The sequence below is a fragment of the Amblyomma maculatum genome, chromosome 4 (assembly GCF_055883805.1).
Source record: "Amblyomma maculatum isolate TAMU_Amacu chromosome 4, ASM5588380v1, whole genome shotgun sequence".
Taxonomy (NCBI): Eukaryota; Metazoa; Arthropoda; class Arachnida; order Ixodida; family Ixodidae; genus Amblyomma; species Amblyomma maculatum.
The window spans coordinates 53,356,656-53,374,569 of NC_139347.1; the positions used below are offsets into that span (position 1 = coordinate 53,356,656).

The 17,914-nt window shown below is 46.9% G+C and overlaps 1 protein-coding gene across 1 annotated transcript in view; it reads left to right on the top strand.

The window, feature by feature from the left end:
• kibra (WW and C2 domain containing protein kibra) overlaps positions 1 to 3,944 on the top strand; it is a 33,547-nt gene extending 29,603 nt beyond the window's left edge. The window contains exons 16-18 of the mRNA XM_084601481.1: positions 1,526 to 1,599; positions 1,687 to 1,802; positions 3,162 to 3,944. Of these exons, the coding sequence (XP_084457607.1) occupies positions 1,526 to 1,599; positions 1,687 to 1,802; positions 3,162 to 3,333 (362 nt within the window). The 3' untranslated portion in view covers positions 3,334 to 3,944. The remainder of the gene's footprint in view (positions 1 to 1,525; positions 1,600 to 1,686; positions 1,803 to 3,161) is intronic.
• Positions 3,945 to 17,914: the final 13,970 nt, after the last annotated feature.

Genomic DNA, 17,914 nt, shown 5'->3' on the forward strand with positions numbered 1-17,914 from the left:
TAAGGGGGGGAAAAGGGGGAAAGCTTTAGGTTGTAGCTCAGGCATTACTAAAAGCAACCATATCATGTTCACTGAGCTCTGTACATGTTATCATCATCGAAACTTCCGTAAGGGAAAGGTGTAATGAAAAAAGGAAACTTGAGAGAAAATTGCATGTAAAGTTTTATGACCACTGCCACTTTTGTTCATTGAACGTACGGATTAACCTGAGACCTTAGTATGTATCCCAGTTGTTGCTAATCATAAGAATATCGACTTAATTGAAATTAGTTCATGAAAACCTCATCAGAAATTGATATGCCACTGCGCCTTGAAACTTTCTTTTTTTCTGATGCTACCACAGAGTCTTAAATCTATCTTGTTCATTTGTGGCCATATATAACCTCATAGAAGTGTACACATTTTTTTTTTTTTTTTTTTTTCAAATATGCAGTCAAAGTAAAGCTTCTAAAGTAGTCTTAGATCTAAAGTTATTTCCAAAGTCAAGAGTGTAACTGGGTAATTTGCAACCCAGTTTACACCTTTTTGTTACTCAAGTTGAATGTGCAGAAAATTTCGCGATTGCATTGGCCGATAGCCTGATTGTGGCAGCGGCCGCCACCACCTCCGCTGAGCCTCGTGCAGCGCAATTATTAGAGGGGAGGGGCAGTCTGAGGCAGCACGGCCGGGCTAGGAAAATGCGCAATTGCCGCAGTCGTGCGACCGCTAGACTTGTCACTTAGGCATCTGGTGCTTCCCGCATGTTCCTGCTGCAGGGCAATTTATTTTATACAGCCCAAACTATTGTTGGCCTGACCGCCACAGTCTCCCCAGGAAATGCATCATTCGCTTTGCTCACGGCTGCTGTCCGCAATAGGCCAGATAGCATGCTTTAGAAAAGGTGCAGAATAAGCAGTTGTGCATAGTTGTTCGCAAAGCCCAAACAGTCAAACTGCGATGTAGGAAGTGAGCTTTCAAACTTCCCCAAAATGGCTGCAAAGGGGAGCAAACTTTGACTCGTCCGGTATTCTCGACAGTTTTTTAGTCTCGAAGAACTTGTTTTTTGTATTTTTATTCCTATGTGGAGTTTGACTGTGAACAGAGTGAGTTGAATGCATAAACATGCCGGAAATATGAATTTTAGAAACCTTAATTCCCCCCCCCCCCCCTTTTTTTTTTTGCTTTAAAACTCTCGCCCATCCTTACTGTATTTCCCGCTATTCTTGTTGACACTTTACGCAAGCAGGCTTTTAAAGCTGTTCGGCGCGTGCCATTGTTATGCTGCGTCCCGAGTCTAGTGGCTCAATCCTTTGCTTGTATAGCATTCGTTGAGACACTGGCAGACTGCACATTCATGCCAGCCAAATTTGGCAGCCAGTCAGAGCAGCCAAATCGGGCTGCTCTGGTTTAGACGAATTGCATGTTTATCAAGTAGCATTCCGTGCAGCTAAATGCCATTGCGCCTCACTGCCTGCCTGCATGCGCTTTAGAAAATGGGGCTCTTGCGTTACATTGTAATGTGTCGTCACTCTTCTATATCTTGCAGGAGAAACCGAGATCCCTTCCTGGCTAGCTGATGACGAACAGCTACGACAAGTGCTGGCAGCAGCCGACCTTCAAGTAAGAATCCTTAGGAGTGTTACAGCAGAGGCTTTTTGTGAAGCATTGCACCTTGCCTCATGTTAATGCTGTCCTTTCCTGCCTTAGGCCTCAAGGCAGACAGTGGAGGAGAAGAAGACAGAAAAGTTGCTCAAGAAAACTTCTCGGGAGATATACAGGTTGCGCAAGAGCCGCAAGAAACAACCGGACATGGCCTTCTTCAAGTATGTTCCTTTGCTTGTTCTCAAAGTGCCTCGCATATAAAAGCCACGCTCGCATGTTATGATTGGACTGGTGGTGGGCCTTCTGTGTAGGAAGTTTTCTCAAGTTAGCTAGCTATGTGTGTGTAGTCTTGGGCGTAGGTCTTTAAAGGCAGTTCCTATGGAATCCACCTTTTGTGTGTGAGCATCCTTGGTTTTATGCTCTGCTTGCAAATACAGTCGAACCTGGATATATCGAATTATTGCTTTATAAAACTGTCCAGCGGAGCATTCAATATGCCTGTGTGCCATGCCCCTGCAATGTGCGCTTCTCCTAACGGCACATTTATGGAGTCGTGACGACTGAGCGTCCTTGGGCATCTGCTGACAGTGCTGATGCGGTAGAACCGCGCAATGAGGTCAATGTCGAGTACGTTTGAAAGTGGCCTTCAGTTCGGCGTGCTTGTTTTAAACACGACACTACTGTTTTGTGGAGAAAGCAGCGTTTAGTGCACCAGGGGTGGTCCGGTGAAGCAATCCTAGCTTACCAAACACATGCTGTGACTCTCGTGTGGTCCGCTTCACTGCCAAATGCGACAGAGAAATCAGCTGCACCCAGTCGTAGTTGTTATTGCGTTCATAGTGTAGTAGTGCTTTTACCAAAGCATCATCCGCTGCAGGTTTCAATTGAGCCCCAATTCAAATGGCACTTCTGCTGCATAAGAAGAGCAGCGTGAACTCCGATGCTCCAGTCTCGCCCGTGAAGGGGCATGTGACAAGGGTGCGCCCATTGCACCCCCTTTTTAACTCCTGACGCGTGGTGCTGCTTAGCATGCGGGTGCGTGTGCGTGCGCCTCGCAGGTCGGCATACTTGTGGAGACCAAGTCCGACGTCCCTAGCATGGGCACATAATATTCACAGTTCTAGGTTGCAGAGCAGCTCATTTGTTAGCAGGTTTTATATAGCGAGATTTGAGCACGGATATATTTAGTAATCATTTCATTCTATAGACGAACTAACTCTGTGAAGTATTTGGCTTATTGGAAACAGTTTCACTTTTGTTTTAGTCAGCCTAAAAAATGTTTGTATGGTTTATGATCCCTAACGGGCATTGTAGGCCATAGAGTATAGATGGCAGGCCAGTAGTCTTCTGTGAGATGCATTATGTTCACCAAGCACTAAGCTAGGGCATTTACCTTTTTCCTGTGTATTGAAATGGAATCCATCTGCCTGGTGAAATTTAATGAGACACTGTAAATTCTGCTTTTACTGTGCTTTCTGCAGTGACACATGTATCAAGGAACAGTTCTGTTGTGGACATTACATAGTCATGGTGCCATATACCATCGCGTGTCAAACATGCTTACATCTTTGTGCTCGCAGGGAAAAGATGGCCTTCTTCACACGGGCCCAGTCCACAGTCCCTGTGCTTCCTCCTGAGGCCGACATAGCCGAGGAGGAAGTGGCACCCACACCAGCCCCATCCATCCAGCAGCAACAGCAGCAGCAGCGCTATGAATACACTGTGGACCCTGTGCTGGGTGTGCAGGTGTGATATGGTGACACCTAAGTGCCTTGAGTCTTAAGGCGGCACACTTTGCCACATGCTGGAACCATCGATCAAAGTACGGCCTCTCTCTTTGAGGCGCAAGTCTCTCATGGGCCAGCTAGACAACTACATCGGCTGACCACCAGAGCCGAGTTCCCAATACTGAGCGTCCCTTCGGAGCTTGTGTACGTACCTGAGACCACCCTAAATGCCTCGCCCGTGCCACCCACGGTTGCTGCGCTGACCCGAGTCAAGGACAAGCCGTTGGCAGCGCTGTGCCCGGCTTCGTCCCCCGGTGTAACGGTTTCGGTCACGGACACTTACGAAGCACCGCTGCCCACCAACACGTCTTACCTCTTTGCCGCAGAAGTGCCTTACAGCCCTGTGCCTACTGTAAATTATTTGGAAGCTTTTTTTTTTATTATTATTGTGATAAAGTACAAAAAGGGATTGATGCTGTTGGCCTAACGATGTACAGGAAGGAGCGCTTAATGTCATCACTGTTTGGACATTGTTTTCTCTTTGCTCCATTTGGCCTCCTGCACCAAGACATCTGTGCCCTGGGGAACACACCCACTACTTTTCGGACAATAAAGGTAGAAAACTCTCATACCTTATTATCACCTTTGTTTGTGTGCACATTGTTCGGGAGGCCAGCAGTGGGACAACATTATGTTGAAATGCCCAAACACGGGCAGCACTTGCAGTATAGCAATGTGCTGTGGTCTTAGCTATACACAATTCCAGTCATTCACATTGGTAGATGATTATCATTTTATGGTAACCTGTCATGCAATTGGAGGAACTGTATGAAGTGGCATGCAAATTTCAAGACTAACTCTGTTTACAAGGGAATGCTTTAGCTACACTTACGCCTTATCACCTTCAGAATAATCGCTTGTAGCGTTCCTTGCCCTTCTGTGATTCGTGATGGATTTTTGAGTTGGATTTTTATGTGAAGAGGACAAAGCCCGCAGGAATTTAATCTGGTGAATATGATGGAACCGGAGGTGAGACGTTTCGGGTGATGAACTTGTGTATGAGGAGAGCTCAAAAAGGCAGTGAGCATTCATTTGGCCGAGCTTCAAGCCTGCCTCTCATTTTTTGGTCTGAGATCGTGGGCTCTTCCACTTCGAAGACTGTTGCCTAGTCTCAGAGGCGTACCCATAAACCGTAGTTTTGTAGCCAGTCATGATCCTCAATATCAATGACAGGTCATCGCTGTACGCTGACAGAGTTCTTTGTGCAATTTTAGTGTGGTGTTCCTTCTCAGGAGATAGCAGCTGGGTACGAAATTTACTGACATAGAGCTTGTTGAAATCTGGAGTTTGCTTGGTTGCTCCATGTGAAATATCGAAAGAATGCCAGCAATGTTGTGGATTGTTCTGTGATGATCTTTGTGCTCCAGTTTGCCAAGTGGTTCCAACACTTTCGGGGGTTGTGCTCCTTGATCACCCTTACTCATTTCTCGCCACCTTCCATTGATATACTGCCCATTTATCAGCATGCACCTGTCAAACCTTGCATGACTCCTGGCAGCATCGCCACAAACTTGCCGAATCGGGCCAAATGTCCTGTGGCAAATTTGCGAAGAGTCACGCAGAATTTCACATTCGCTCTTATAACATGGTGTTCCCGGTGAAATTGCGGACATGGTAATGCATAGTTGCAGAGGTGTAGGTAGCATACCCCCTTTACCAGGCGGGTCATGGGGTGCCACATGAGTCAAGCTCTCGATGTCTCGGGATAGTGTCAGTTCAACATTGCTGATGGGCTTTCTGGGACTGCGTGAGTGTGCTAGGGTGCCTCAATAGCAGGGACGCGTTATTATCGAGGCATCCTGCAACCAACAGAAGTTGACTGCTGGGCTAGTCGGTATAGTATCCTAAAATTTCGAATCGCTTGTAAAAGGACAAGAAGTACACGAGACAAATGCCCGTCCACTTTTCTCGTTTTTGTCTTGCCGAGCACTCAAATTTTGGCACCCTATGAGCGTGCTGTGCGTGCTAGGCTGTCTCAATACAAAGGAGGGTACATCGAGACACCTTACTTCGTGTTCTAGCGTGTGCAGCCTTGTGCGGCCCTCTGTTGGAGAAACTCCTGTCAGAATATTGTAATGCCACACGAGTTTTTTAACAATAATAATGCAGAAGAGTAACGTTCTATAGCAGAGTAATCTACTGCACCTTTTTCGGCATGGCGACGCGTTTATCAAGCAGAAGCAATCGCAGTTGCGGCCCACCGCGGTAGTGCAGGTTCGAACCCGACCGCCGGCGACTGCGTTTTGATGGCGAAATGGAGTGGCGTCCGGGTGCTGTGCGATGTCCGTGCACGTTAAAGAACCCGACGTGGTCGAAATTTCCAGAGTCCTCTACTATGGCGTCCCTCATAGCCTGAGTCGCATTGGGACGTTAAACCCTACTAACCAAACCGATATTCGCAATTGCCGATTTGTTTTGGCGCGAAGCTATAGACCAGCACCGTGTTTACAAAGTAGGCGCTCGCGGCGTCGCAGCCGACTGGGGGTGAAAAATAGAATAAGCGCCCATAGAAATACATGGAACCGAAATATTTCTAAGCAGTTTTTTAATTTCACGAGACACCTATGATGTCCTTATTCGGTGCAGAGTAACCGTAAACATCCTAGAACAGATCGTGAAAGTATGAAATCTCATGACCGAGGCGAAGTATTTTTAAAACGCCGCGAAACGTATGGGGGTGCGAGTTGGGAGGGCGACCCATAAAAACGCAAGTAAACGCAACTTACCGCAACGTTTTTCTCGTTTCGCAGAGCACCAGGGCAGGTCGTTAAACCAAACATTGGCCAGCGCTTTGAAGAAGTATGCTGCGTCATTGCGGAGGCGATCTACTTTTAAAATTCTCCGAATAATCTATGTTGTGAATCCAGACACCCCCAATATGCTCATGTAGCGAATCACGTAGTTTTGTTTACAGTCTGATATTCTGCCGCATGGAGTAAATTAGCTTGATAATACTGTCCCTCGAGTGATACATTCTAGACAGAATTACATTTAAAAGGCAGTTGTCAAACGCCGTACGACAGTATGGTCCGAACGAGAGTATGGACCGAACCCACCGCGGCCGCCTCCAGCTCCGGAGCGTCTGCTAGCGACAGCGCCTGTGGTAGCCACCCTACCTGTGGTGCATTGTCGTCTGCAACTGTGCGCAGTCAGTTTATCGTGCTGTGAACGGTCCCGCAAGTCGTCAGACTTGCAGTATACTTGCAAGGGAATGTAGTGTGCCATGCAACATGATGTCGGGGCGTGACACAAGACTTTGACCAAAAAATGAGAAGTGTTCAACGCTGCTAAACCGAGTAAAATGTTGCGGTAAGTTGTGTTTACACGTGTTTCTATGGGTCGCCCTCCCAACTCGTACCCGCATACGTTTCGCGGTATTTTAAAAATACTTCGCTTTGTTAATGAGATTTCATACTTTCGTGATCTGTTCTAGGATGTTCATGGTTGCTCTGTACCGAATAACGAGATCATAGGTGCGCCGTGAAATTAGAAAATTGCTTTGAAATTTTTCGGGTCTATGTATTCCTATGGGCACTAAGCCTAGTTTTCACCCCCAACCGGCCCAGCCTGGCGACAGAAGCGCCACTGCATCGCGTTTATGTCACAGATCGGTTTTGGTCTATAAACATCGGAAGTGACCAAGCTGCGACATTATGTAGCGCGCGGCTAAGGTAGTGCTCGATCACCGTATGTAGATTAGAATACGTGTCTCGAAGTCATCCCTCTTTGTTGTTTGGGTGTAGTTGGATTTCTTGTATCAGCGATGTGAGTCACGTGGAAAGCGGGATGCATCTACGCGCTCGCGTGCTGGAGCCTCGAACAAAGGGTCAATGGAGCGTAAAGCAATTGGAATAATTTAGATGCGCAGGAGCTTCGCTTTAGAGGTGTGCACGAGGCGAAATTTTGAGTCCGAGCCTGGCCTGGGTCCTATGCTACAAACCCGAGCCGGGCCCGACCCGACACGAGAGCCTGCCCGTTGAATTTGAAGCAGTGATACAGAAATAATTTAAGGATGATGAATTTAAGATATTGTTGCGTGGCAGGAGGCGTGTACACCACGTAGAAGACTGGTAGAACGTTTAGTCCGCAAGTTTAGGATGACAATTGTATAGAATGTGTATAGCTACAAATTTCAGTGGTCGAACTTGTGGTTATTGCCTATTACAAGTTCTCATCAAAGAAAGCAAGCATTGGGTAAGCGGTTTCTTTGCTTCTCCTAAAGTGCTCAATTAAGCTCTATATCTGAACAAGTGGTCGACTCTGTGGCGCAGTACTTGGTATTGGCGTGTGCTTTCCACGGCGCCGGCAAGGCGCCGTCAGTACATTCCCTGCACCGAAAACGAGGAAACTCGAGGACCTCGGACGCACTTCAATCGAGGCTAGTAAAGGCAGGAGCAAGCCACTAAAAAGATGCCCGAGAGGCGACAGTGTGGCGTGAATGTCGAAACGGATACCTAAACTATATATATGGTCCCTGCCTAAACATCTGCGCCAGTGTTTCTATAGTGTTGCCGAAGAGGATAGCGGCCCCTTTGCTCGGTCATTGACGGTTGCCAGATATCCGTTCACGACGAGGAGGTGGGGAGGAAAGGCGGACCAACACCAGGAGAGAACTGCGAAGCTCTTGCGTGAGATGTGTGGGGTAAAGTGCTGCGCATTCTAGAAACCTATCGCACCATGGCCACATATTGGCATATGCTCGGGATGGGTGTCCGGCCCGCTCGAGACAAATATATATCCGGTAGAAGTACTGCAGATTGGGCTAGTCGGTTTTGCTTCATAACGGTGGTTTAACAGCGCAAAACAGACACAGACGAAGAAACGAGGCATATACCCGGACCGAGGCAGAGAGCTTCCGTGCGGCCCGATCCCGGCCCGCGGGCAGGGCCGGGTACGGGCTTTTGGGCCGGCCTGATCCAGTGCAGAGCATTACTTCGGAGTGCAGAACGCGTTGTAGTTAAGCGCCTGTTTTCCGTTTGAAACGGCGTCAGGACGCCCAGCGTTTAAAAATACGCCGAGGGTGTGTCCAGGCACCAACCGCGGTGTACACTCGCGAAAGCTGCGGTGTACACTCGTTTTCGTCATTCCATATGTTGTGCTTGGCTAACCGCACCAGTCATATATCGTGTCATCGTCTTAGCAAAAATTGTGTATTCCTGATCAAGTTTAACGAGTCGAAGCGACACTGGCTGTGAGGAAGAGCATCGATCTGGACTGCTGCTATCTCGCAGCGCGCGGGTTTATTTGTATGTCGTGTCTGATGCATAAAAAAACAAACAAAAAGAAAAAAGAGAAACTTTTTTATTAAACCGTTTAGCACGACACAGGCTTCTTTCATGCTTGAACTCGGTGTAATTGCCGATTTTTGCGCGATAGCTGATACAAACTTTCTGTGGCTATGGCGCTGCATCAGCTTACCATGTGGAAACATATCTGGGGAGTCTCCGCGTGAAATGGCGGGGATTTGACTTTGGCCTCCGCGATCAGCTCCGGAGCAACAGCGGCTTGTTCGTGGAGGACAGTTTAACCTAACTTTTAGCTAAACATCAGCGCCAGTGTTACCAAAGCGGAGATGCGAAACTTGAAACTAAATAGCCCACAAGCGGTCCCTCTGCTCGGTCACTGACTGACGGTATACCAAATATCAGCTCGCCGCGAGGAGGCGGGGAGAAAAGGCGGGTCGACGCCACGAAATAACTCTGAAGCTCACACGTAGGGAGAATGCGGAAAATAACTGTGCATATTCTAGACGCTTATCGCACTATGGCCGTATTCGCGTTTAAAGAAAAGTTGCATGCGCTGACATCGCACAGCACACGATGCCTCTTCGTTTCGCCTCCGGCTGCGTTTCGATGGAGGCGAAACGAAGAGGCGTCGTGTGCTGTGCGATGTCAGCGCACGTTAAAGATCCCCAGGTGGTCGAAATTACTCCATAGCCCTCCACTACGGCTCTTCTTTCTCTCTTTCCACTTTCACTCCCATCTTCCTCCCTTCCCTTACGGCGCGGTTGCGGTGTCCACAGAAAAACAAGCGAGACAGTTAGCGCGCCTTTCCCTTCCTATAAATCAATCAGTTGCGTGTGTTCGTGATCAGGGTGTCCGGTCTAGCCCGCCTGAAACAAATATACCTTAACCCGAGGTAGACTGCTTCCGAGCGGTCCGAGCCCGGCTCGTGTGCCGGCCCGAGCCCGTGCGAAGCACTAGCGTAGGGTTCTTCGCAGTAATCACAGCCCGTAAAACAAGAAAACCGAGCTTGCGCGCCTTCCGTAATGCAGTTGAGGCGTGCGTTGCGCAAGCTTGAGCTTCAGGCTACTCATCGTCATGCCTGCTGGCGTGCTAAACCCTGGCATGCCTTGAGAAAGCGCCCGTTATAGACGCTTTCTCAAGTCATGCGTCAATTTACATGACTTGAGTCATGTGTCAATCTACATATATGAGGCCGACGAAGCTTTTCACACGGGCGTTTGTAAGTGACGTCAAATCAGTGGTGCTATAGCTCGTGTTCCTGAACCTTGCCATCACGCGTTAACTTAAGTGCGAAGACAGAAAAATAGAGCTGCATACTCCAACCGAGAAATTCCCGAAAAGACAAAAAAAAAAAAAAAAAAGAAGAAAATAACCTGTGAAGTTTCTCGCGGCGTTCCCCATTCTGTCCTGCACCTCGGTTTCCGCTTTTGTAAGCAGCGAACCAGATTCAAAATCCGTTAAGTCGTCCACAATGACGTCCACCTCAAAAAGTGCGCGATTCGTGTGGCAGCTTCGCGCAGGCTCACATAAAGGAGGCTGTCACCGGCGCGTCTTCCTCGTCTAACATGTTTCTCTATGGTCTAACCGCGAAGGCCGCGAGCGCGTGTTCCGCCAGTGAGGCGTAATTCTAACCGCTACCTGCATCGGGTGAGAGAGACGAGGAGAATCAAGACCCACGGTTCGCTGTCATCGTCATCCGTTGCCACGTTCTCCGCAGCTGTCTCCGCCGTCGCTTGCGGATCGCAAAACGGTATAAGGGAAGGCAGTACTGCATACGCAGTGGCCACATTGCGCGCTCCGTTGAAAGCGGCGTTGTCCCCCACTAGGTGCTAACGCGCCCTGGGCCCGGGCCGGATGGGCGCACCAGGGTGCCTCCATTCACGCCGACCGCATGCGGCCTTGCGCGCTCGCGCGCGAACCGCTGGAAGTGCGTTGAGGCCGCCGCTGATCGCGCGCCGTGTGCGTTGCACCTGGCTGCACGTGCAGAGGGAGGAGTGCACGATTTCATATGGGTGCTTGTGTGATCTTGTCGGGTGCCTCACAGTCCGTTGCGGCCAGCGGTGGCGCGTGCGCCGGTGTCGTTTTACCGGCCTCACGCCGCGGGTTACCGGCCTCCACGCCGCTTCTCGACGGAGAACTAGTCGCGCAAGAGCTTCGGCACGTGCCATATTATCTCGACCTGTAGGCGCGCTTTTCTAGTTTTGTTTTGTTTCTTTCCACCAGACGCTTAATCCGGCAGGCATGGAAATCCACTCCATTTCCAATTTCTTGTCAAGCGAAAAGTGACGAAGGAAATAAATTCAAATAGCTACTTCGTTTACAATCCAGTGCTTCATATACGAGGGCAGGACTGCAATAGAGCGCGTGTAATTTTGATTCAGATTTAATTTTCTCTTATGCACTAGATGGATGGATCATTACGTGTTTTCCAGCACGCTTGTCTATTTGCGTGCTTATATTATGAATATGCACCTTCTGCTGCTCAGACAAGCAGGTATGGGATAAATAACAAAAGGAAAAATTTTTGTTGCTCCTCAATCGGTTTTCAGTAATTATTTGCACACGTTTCCGCCTGAGTCAATGCGGAAACATTTTCATAGCTGGAACTTCGTGACAAAAAATAAATGAATAAGTAAATAATACAATGTACAGTTCACCATGCGTTGCAAAATAAAACAAAGTGACAGTTATCAGGCCAGTCTTTTAGCACTATAGATGGTGTGAGAGCTTGACAATAAACTTTTCTTCAGTATTCCAGACTTCCTATTTACTGTCAGGACAACATACTTCCAGATCGATAAACATTTTCTAGCTCTTGAAATATTTAGTAAACCAAGAATTGCAAAGAAAATGTTCAACGAACTTTGATTCCAAAAAAAAAAAAAAAAAAGAAAAAGAAAGCTGCCTCTGTCGAATTTTCTTAATATTTCAAGTTGACTTGCTGGTAATCCCGGGAACAATAAAATGATGCATAATGCTTTCTTAACCAGCAAAATTAAATGCATAAGAGTTACCTTCAAACGGAAACACTCCTCTCATTACGTGTAACAGTACAATATAATATCCGCTCCTCATTACGTCATATACACCCGTGGTGCGCGATCAGCTTCTGTAAACATGCACCCTTTTACGTGCTCATTGACGGTTCGAATCCCGGCCGACGACTGGCGCAAGTTGCAGCTCTACTAATTGTGTGCTCTATATCTCACGCATATTCAAACGCGACCAATAGCGCTGCGTCTGCGCGACAACTTGGGGGTCCCGCAGTCTTCGCCGAACGCACATGCATGCTTTGGTTTTACGGTTCGACCTGCGACGATGGGACGAGCGATGCAAGTTGCGACTATTAGCAAATCTCTTCGAGACCTCTTCCAGATTCGAACACGACCAGTCCCGCACATGTGACACAATCCGGATTTCCAGAAGACGTCGCGTCTCACCGAATGTGAGAGCGCTGAGTGAACGCCTGCGACGTTGAACGTATAGACCTTATATTTCTGTCCTGAGCCGTGGCAGGTCATTTCTCGTTCAGTTCTGGTCTCAGCTAGACTTCGCATTGATCACATCGTATAGTCTTAAACACGAAATAACTGCACAAAGTAATTTGGAAGCTACATTTAGCATACGCAGGAAATCTGGGCATACGCATTTCTTCCATTTTCGTCTTCGTTCTTACCCTTCCTGTTTCAACTGTCAATAGAAATATGCTTATGGACTGATTTCAATCAATATATCCGCAGATGATCCCTCGGGACGACGTTCACAGTTCATCTCATTGATTAACCAGTACAATGTTTGAAAGCAACATCTTAATACACATTGGAAAATGAGACCATTTACATGATGACATTATTTCGTACTTGCCTCACAAATTAATGTGGTGTCCAAGAAATCTGCACTGACTTCTTTTCAGCTCCGTTTCAGGACATTTTCCGGGAATAAGTATTTGAACGTAATTTTTATCTCATATTGCATAACTTCACGATAACAAGCAATGCTTCATGAATGCTCCCTCGGCAGCCTTCTAGGTTTTTACTATAAATATTCAAAAACGCGCACCATCTTTCTTTCTTTTTTTTTTTTTTTGAGTCTAACTTAATTTTTGTAAGCGGAGGACGAACTTCGCAAGCTGAATTCTGCTACGCATTGCAGGCTCATATCTTTTCAATATATGTTATAAAAGTATCTTACAATATTCCACAGTTGCGTCACAATGAGGTTCAAAAACTCACCTTTTTGGTTTTTTATGGCAGCTTTGGTTATTCTCTGCGACAGCAGGAAAAACGTTAAAAGCAAGTATCTGCCACGCATCGATAACTTCCACCATCAACCATCAACATATGCGTGTAATGGCGTCTTCTTGTATTCCACAATTTCCACGCAATTTAATGTCTTCCCGAAACCTTGGGCTGTCCATACTTCGCAGCAACGATTTTTAAACGTTAGTTCTTACTTAATTTGTGTGTGTTCGTATAGTAATTTCATTTTATGTAATTTTTATCATTCCTCACTACAGCTGTTTGCCTGTATTAAAAAGGTAACTTTGTGACTATAAGTCTGAATGTAAAAAGGCACACTTGAGCAAATCAGTCATATATTAAGCAACGTAAGCCGGAGCAGACTCAGATATACTACTACACGATATTATTTTATCACACTTCTTCTGAACACAATATACAGTAAGTTCTACCTGCAACTTAATTACAAATTTTTCCATCCAGACAAAGTGGTCGCTACCATACAGAATGATTGGAAACGTAAGGCCAGAGCTCGCCCTTCACGAGGCTCTAGCGGCTGGCCGCGGCATAAATCGCGCTTATGGTAAAGGGGCCTTGCTCTTCAGAGCGGGGTCAGCGCAAATCTCGACCTTGTCCAAGCACTGCACGAGCCTTATTTTTCGGCTCGGGCCCGGAACCCACCGTTTGAAGCCCGAGTCCAGTCCGGGCCCATGGCTCCAAGCCCGGGCCTCGCCCGGGACCACTCTAACATGGACCAGACCCGGAACAGGACCGCGCTTCCACGACTTGCCCCAGACCCGGCAAAATCTGCACAGACGCCTCAAAAATGTACAGCTTAACCAGTACATAAGAATGAATGAGAGAAAAACCTTACGAAATGCTCTTCTCAGCAGAGAAGGGCGCAGTTATAGTGCCCGCAGAAGCGAAGGTTTGGTCAAGAAATTTTTGGGAAGACATTTTATTTAAAATTATTACGTACAATGTACGTTAAAAGCCATGGATTACAGGCATTCCCAATATGGCTCCTTACTAGAAATTAGCCATTGGGCAAAGTTCTTATTAGCTTAAACAAACTGATTCTTAAAGCAATACGCTCTTATCGAATGCCGTTTCTTGCAGAATAGTGATTTCTTAAAATTTTTTAAAGGAGAAGGCCGGCAGATGCTATCTTCGAACAGACTGCTGCCTGTCGAAAAATTAATCGAAGGTCCTCCAGCAGCACTTATGAGACTTCAAATGTCCAGTTCTTAAAGGCAACACAAAACCAACCTCGGGGCCGACCAGAGCCCCCAGCCCGTGTATAGGGCTCTAACCCGCTCAATCCTTTAACTCCCCACACAAAACAGCCATGTCGAGTCATCCAACTCTACACCGAGTTCCTCTTTCATATTTTTCTCTGAGGCATCCCGCCGTGGTAGTGGAGTGCTCTCGACTGCCGTGCCCAAGGATGCGGGATCGAATCCCGGCCGCGGAGGCCGCTTTTCGATGGAGGCGGAAAGCAAGGCGCCCGTGCCAGTACACGTTAAAGAACCCCAGGTGGTCGAAGTTTCTGCATGGAGCCGTCCACTAAGGCATATTTTATCAGCCTGAGTCGCTTTGGAACGTTGATCCCGCAAAGCCAAACCAAACCTTGTCTCTGAGTCATCTGCTCATCACGCGGCGTTGAGGTTGAAGTTGTTGCTTACTACAGGTGGGATTAGCCTGGCGGGTTCTGCCATCAATTACTCCCTTATTATAAATCTACTCCGCCTTGGGGATTCCCCTAAATATTTGACCAACAAACTATATATATGTCCACTGGCCGACCTACATGTAGCGCTGGTCTTCCCGACACTCTCACCAAAGTTGTGAGGCAACTGTTTGCCGTATAGCGTTCTGGATGATGTCATACGATTTTTCGTTGCATATTACGTGTACTAGTCAAGTTGGAGGGGCTAGCTCGTAGCAGGGATTGTGACATCAATGACATATGTAAATCCAACTGCACGCTTTCAAACCGACGTTTCGGCGAATACCGCTTCCAGACACACGAGCGCCTTGCTTTTTGCCTCCATCGAAAATCGGCCGCCGTAGCCGGGATTCGATCCCGCGTCCTTGGGAACAGCAGTCGAGCGCCTTCAACACTGCGCCATCGCGCCATGTTCTGACATGAGAGGGAATTGTACTGGATTGTTATGAAATGCATGTGAAGGAAGTCAAGGTATTGCGGGCGTAGATTTTGTGCAGCTATAGGTGACGTGCATACTGCGTGCTTGGGCAGAGGCGAGACAACTTAAAGAAACAGCAGTTGCTGGCTATATTTGAACAGTGGTCCGCTGCTTCTGTATTACTCCACTAAACAGTAAACATCACATGACCTATTTTTAATACTTTACCACGTATACCAAATAATCTAGAAGCATTGAAATTATTGGACTTTTAATTGATCTGATGATTAGCATTTTATTTAGGCCACCAGAACAGCCTTACCGACGCACTACTTTCTGTCACTGAAGAATTGTGTTGGTTGCTACAGGCTAAAGTTGTATCCTACTATAACAATTTCATCCAACTCGCAAGTTCGTGCTTACTTGCGTGCATGCAGCAACCTATCTGAACGAAGCAGCACTTTACTGAAAGCGTCCTACACAAAGATGATTCATGCCACCAGCCTGGCTCATGTACTGCACCGTATTTGTGAAGAACTCAAAAAAGTATCTAAAGGATATTAACGAACTTATTGCTCAAGTACATTATATGTTTCTGATGGTACTTTCTCGCGTATGCTCGTTTAAAGAGCAGGTCCCATTGAAACCTATCGTCACCTGTAGGATAACGTGGGAGCCGTTGAATGTTACAACTGCCATCTTTTGAACTAAAGACCGCCACAGACAATTTCGATGTTGATGAGAGTGCTTCACTTAGGTCTCAAGATGTCCTTTCTCAGGACAACCTTCAAAGAGACCTGGCCTACTTGTGCGACTTCACTTTTCTCACGAGCACAGCAAAAAATTAGAAATGTGGGGGTTTAATTAGTGTAATCTTCGCTACCAGCCCATGAATAAAGAGAGCGCGGAGGGCAACGAATCGCTATTCTTCCTCGCAGAGAAGTTGCCGAAAGAATACGCGCTATGTTGTCGTCCGTCTTATGCAACGGCGAGGGGTTTACAATATTTGCCGAAGAACATTCTAGGATAACGAGAAATGTAAAGCCATCAGAAGTTTAGAGGTATAAGCAGGCTTGTGCGTCGATTGATTTCGAGTCCAGCCTACAACTCTGTTCTGAATGAGGAGGGGCATAGCTTGGAGCCCATAACCTGAAAGTGGTGCTTCAATGCTGCTGCTTTTATTGTTCTAACAGTGAATTTTAGATAGAAGGCGTATATTTATCGCGGGCCTTCAGCGCATGTACGTCAGTCCGTTAACCACAACTTCTCTTTACCAGAACATTCACCGTCAAGCAGAAATGTGCGGCTGCATTTTCTCGCATGAAGGATCTCGGATGTCCTTATTAAGTGGCGTGGCCCCTTTTTTGAAGCCATAGACTACAAAACACTGTTTCATAAATGGCAACGCATTTATTAATGTTGAAGCATAGTATACGCCTGAATAAATAAGCACAACTCCTGTACGAATTCAGATGGCTTCGAGTTCGTATATGAGATAATTAAAATTGGCGATACTTCCATTATTTTCCATATACATGTCTTGTTAATCTGTTCAACGTTTTGTTTTTACCTTTGCAGCAGAGAGCGACTGCCCCTTCTTCTTTGCTGCAGCATATGAATTGTATGGTATGCTTCGAGGCAGCCTTCCAAAAATTGTTTCTAAGGTTCGCGCCTTTGTTAAAATGCGAAATCATTCTGTTGTTTTCTTTATTTTGGGGCAGATATTGCGCGTTGATGTTCAGATCTCATACAACGTACACTTTCTATAAATATAATGATTATAGTGCCTACTTTTTGTCCATTTGGTGCATAAAGTGTAAATTTAACCTCCTATTTTTGGCGCCTATGACGTTAACTTTTATTCATGAGCTAACTCTTGATGTCATGTCCAGCAACGTCGAACGGTTTTAATTTTTTAAATGCAGGAATGCATTTTTGATGACTACATTTTCAACAACGTTTGTCCGTCACAGTTTCGTCCATCAAGACTACAGGAGATCCGTAGGTGCCCAAGTGAGGTTCAGAGGAGATTAAGAAATTCACGATCGCTAAGTGAAGCGGTATACTAACTGTGAACTCTTACTTACGACCTACAATAAAGGCTATGCGAAGGCACAGGATCGTTGAGGAGTTTCTAGCGCGCATGCGCCTGGCGCTAAGTATTGCCGCCACCGCACGGTACATAGCCGTTTTCGGCCACCTTTTGAACAAGTGGCGCTATCTGCTGCCACCACCGCGATTCTGGCTTGAGCCGCGATAATGGCTCCAGATGGCGCCACTTTTGTCTTTTAGGTGGTCGATTAAGCCGACGCTTATGCTTGAACTCCAATTTCCGGTTTGGATATCTCACTCATCAACAGCCAACTGGCGTCGTTATCGGCGGAACCTTCCACGATACTGCTGCTGAGAACCGTCCCAGGGCGGTTTCTCCAAAAGGACCAAAGCCACAGCGTGTACAATGCGCGAGGAGCGTGACAAACAGACCCCGTCACCGAACGAGCGCGCCTCCTTCCAAGGTCTTTCTTGCCGGCTCGGTTTTAGTTCACAAACCGGCGGCCTTCTGCAAACAGCATTTGCCCCATTATTTTGCTAGCTTACAGATATATGGTTTCTAATGGCAATACCGTACGTGCATATTCATTTGCTGCGTGCACCGCATAATTGCATAAGCAACAGAGTATGTCAAAAGGTCAGAGGAGGGCAGAGAGGCATAGTTCCCCATCTCTCAAGAAATATAACGTAGTACAACCATGTCGATTCCATTTTGTAGACGAAACAAAGCCCGTAATGTTTTCTCCTCCCTTATGCGAGTCCAGCATGTAGCGCACACGAGGAGAGTGCTCTAATCGCAAGGCCATCGCTGCGGCCAGAACTGTAATTAAAAATTTTTAGGGGTGGGGGATAATTAATTGCTC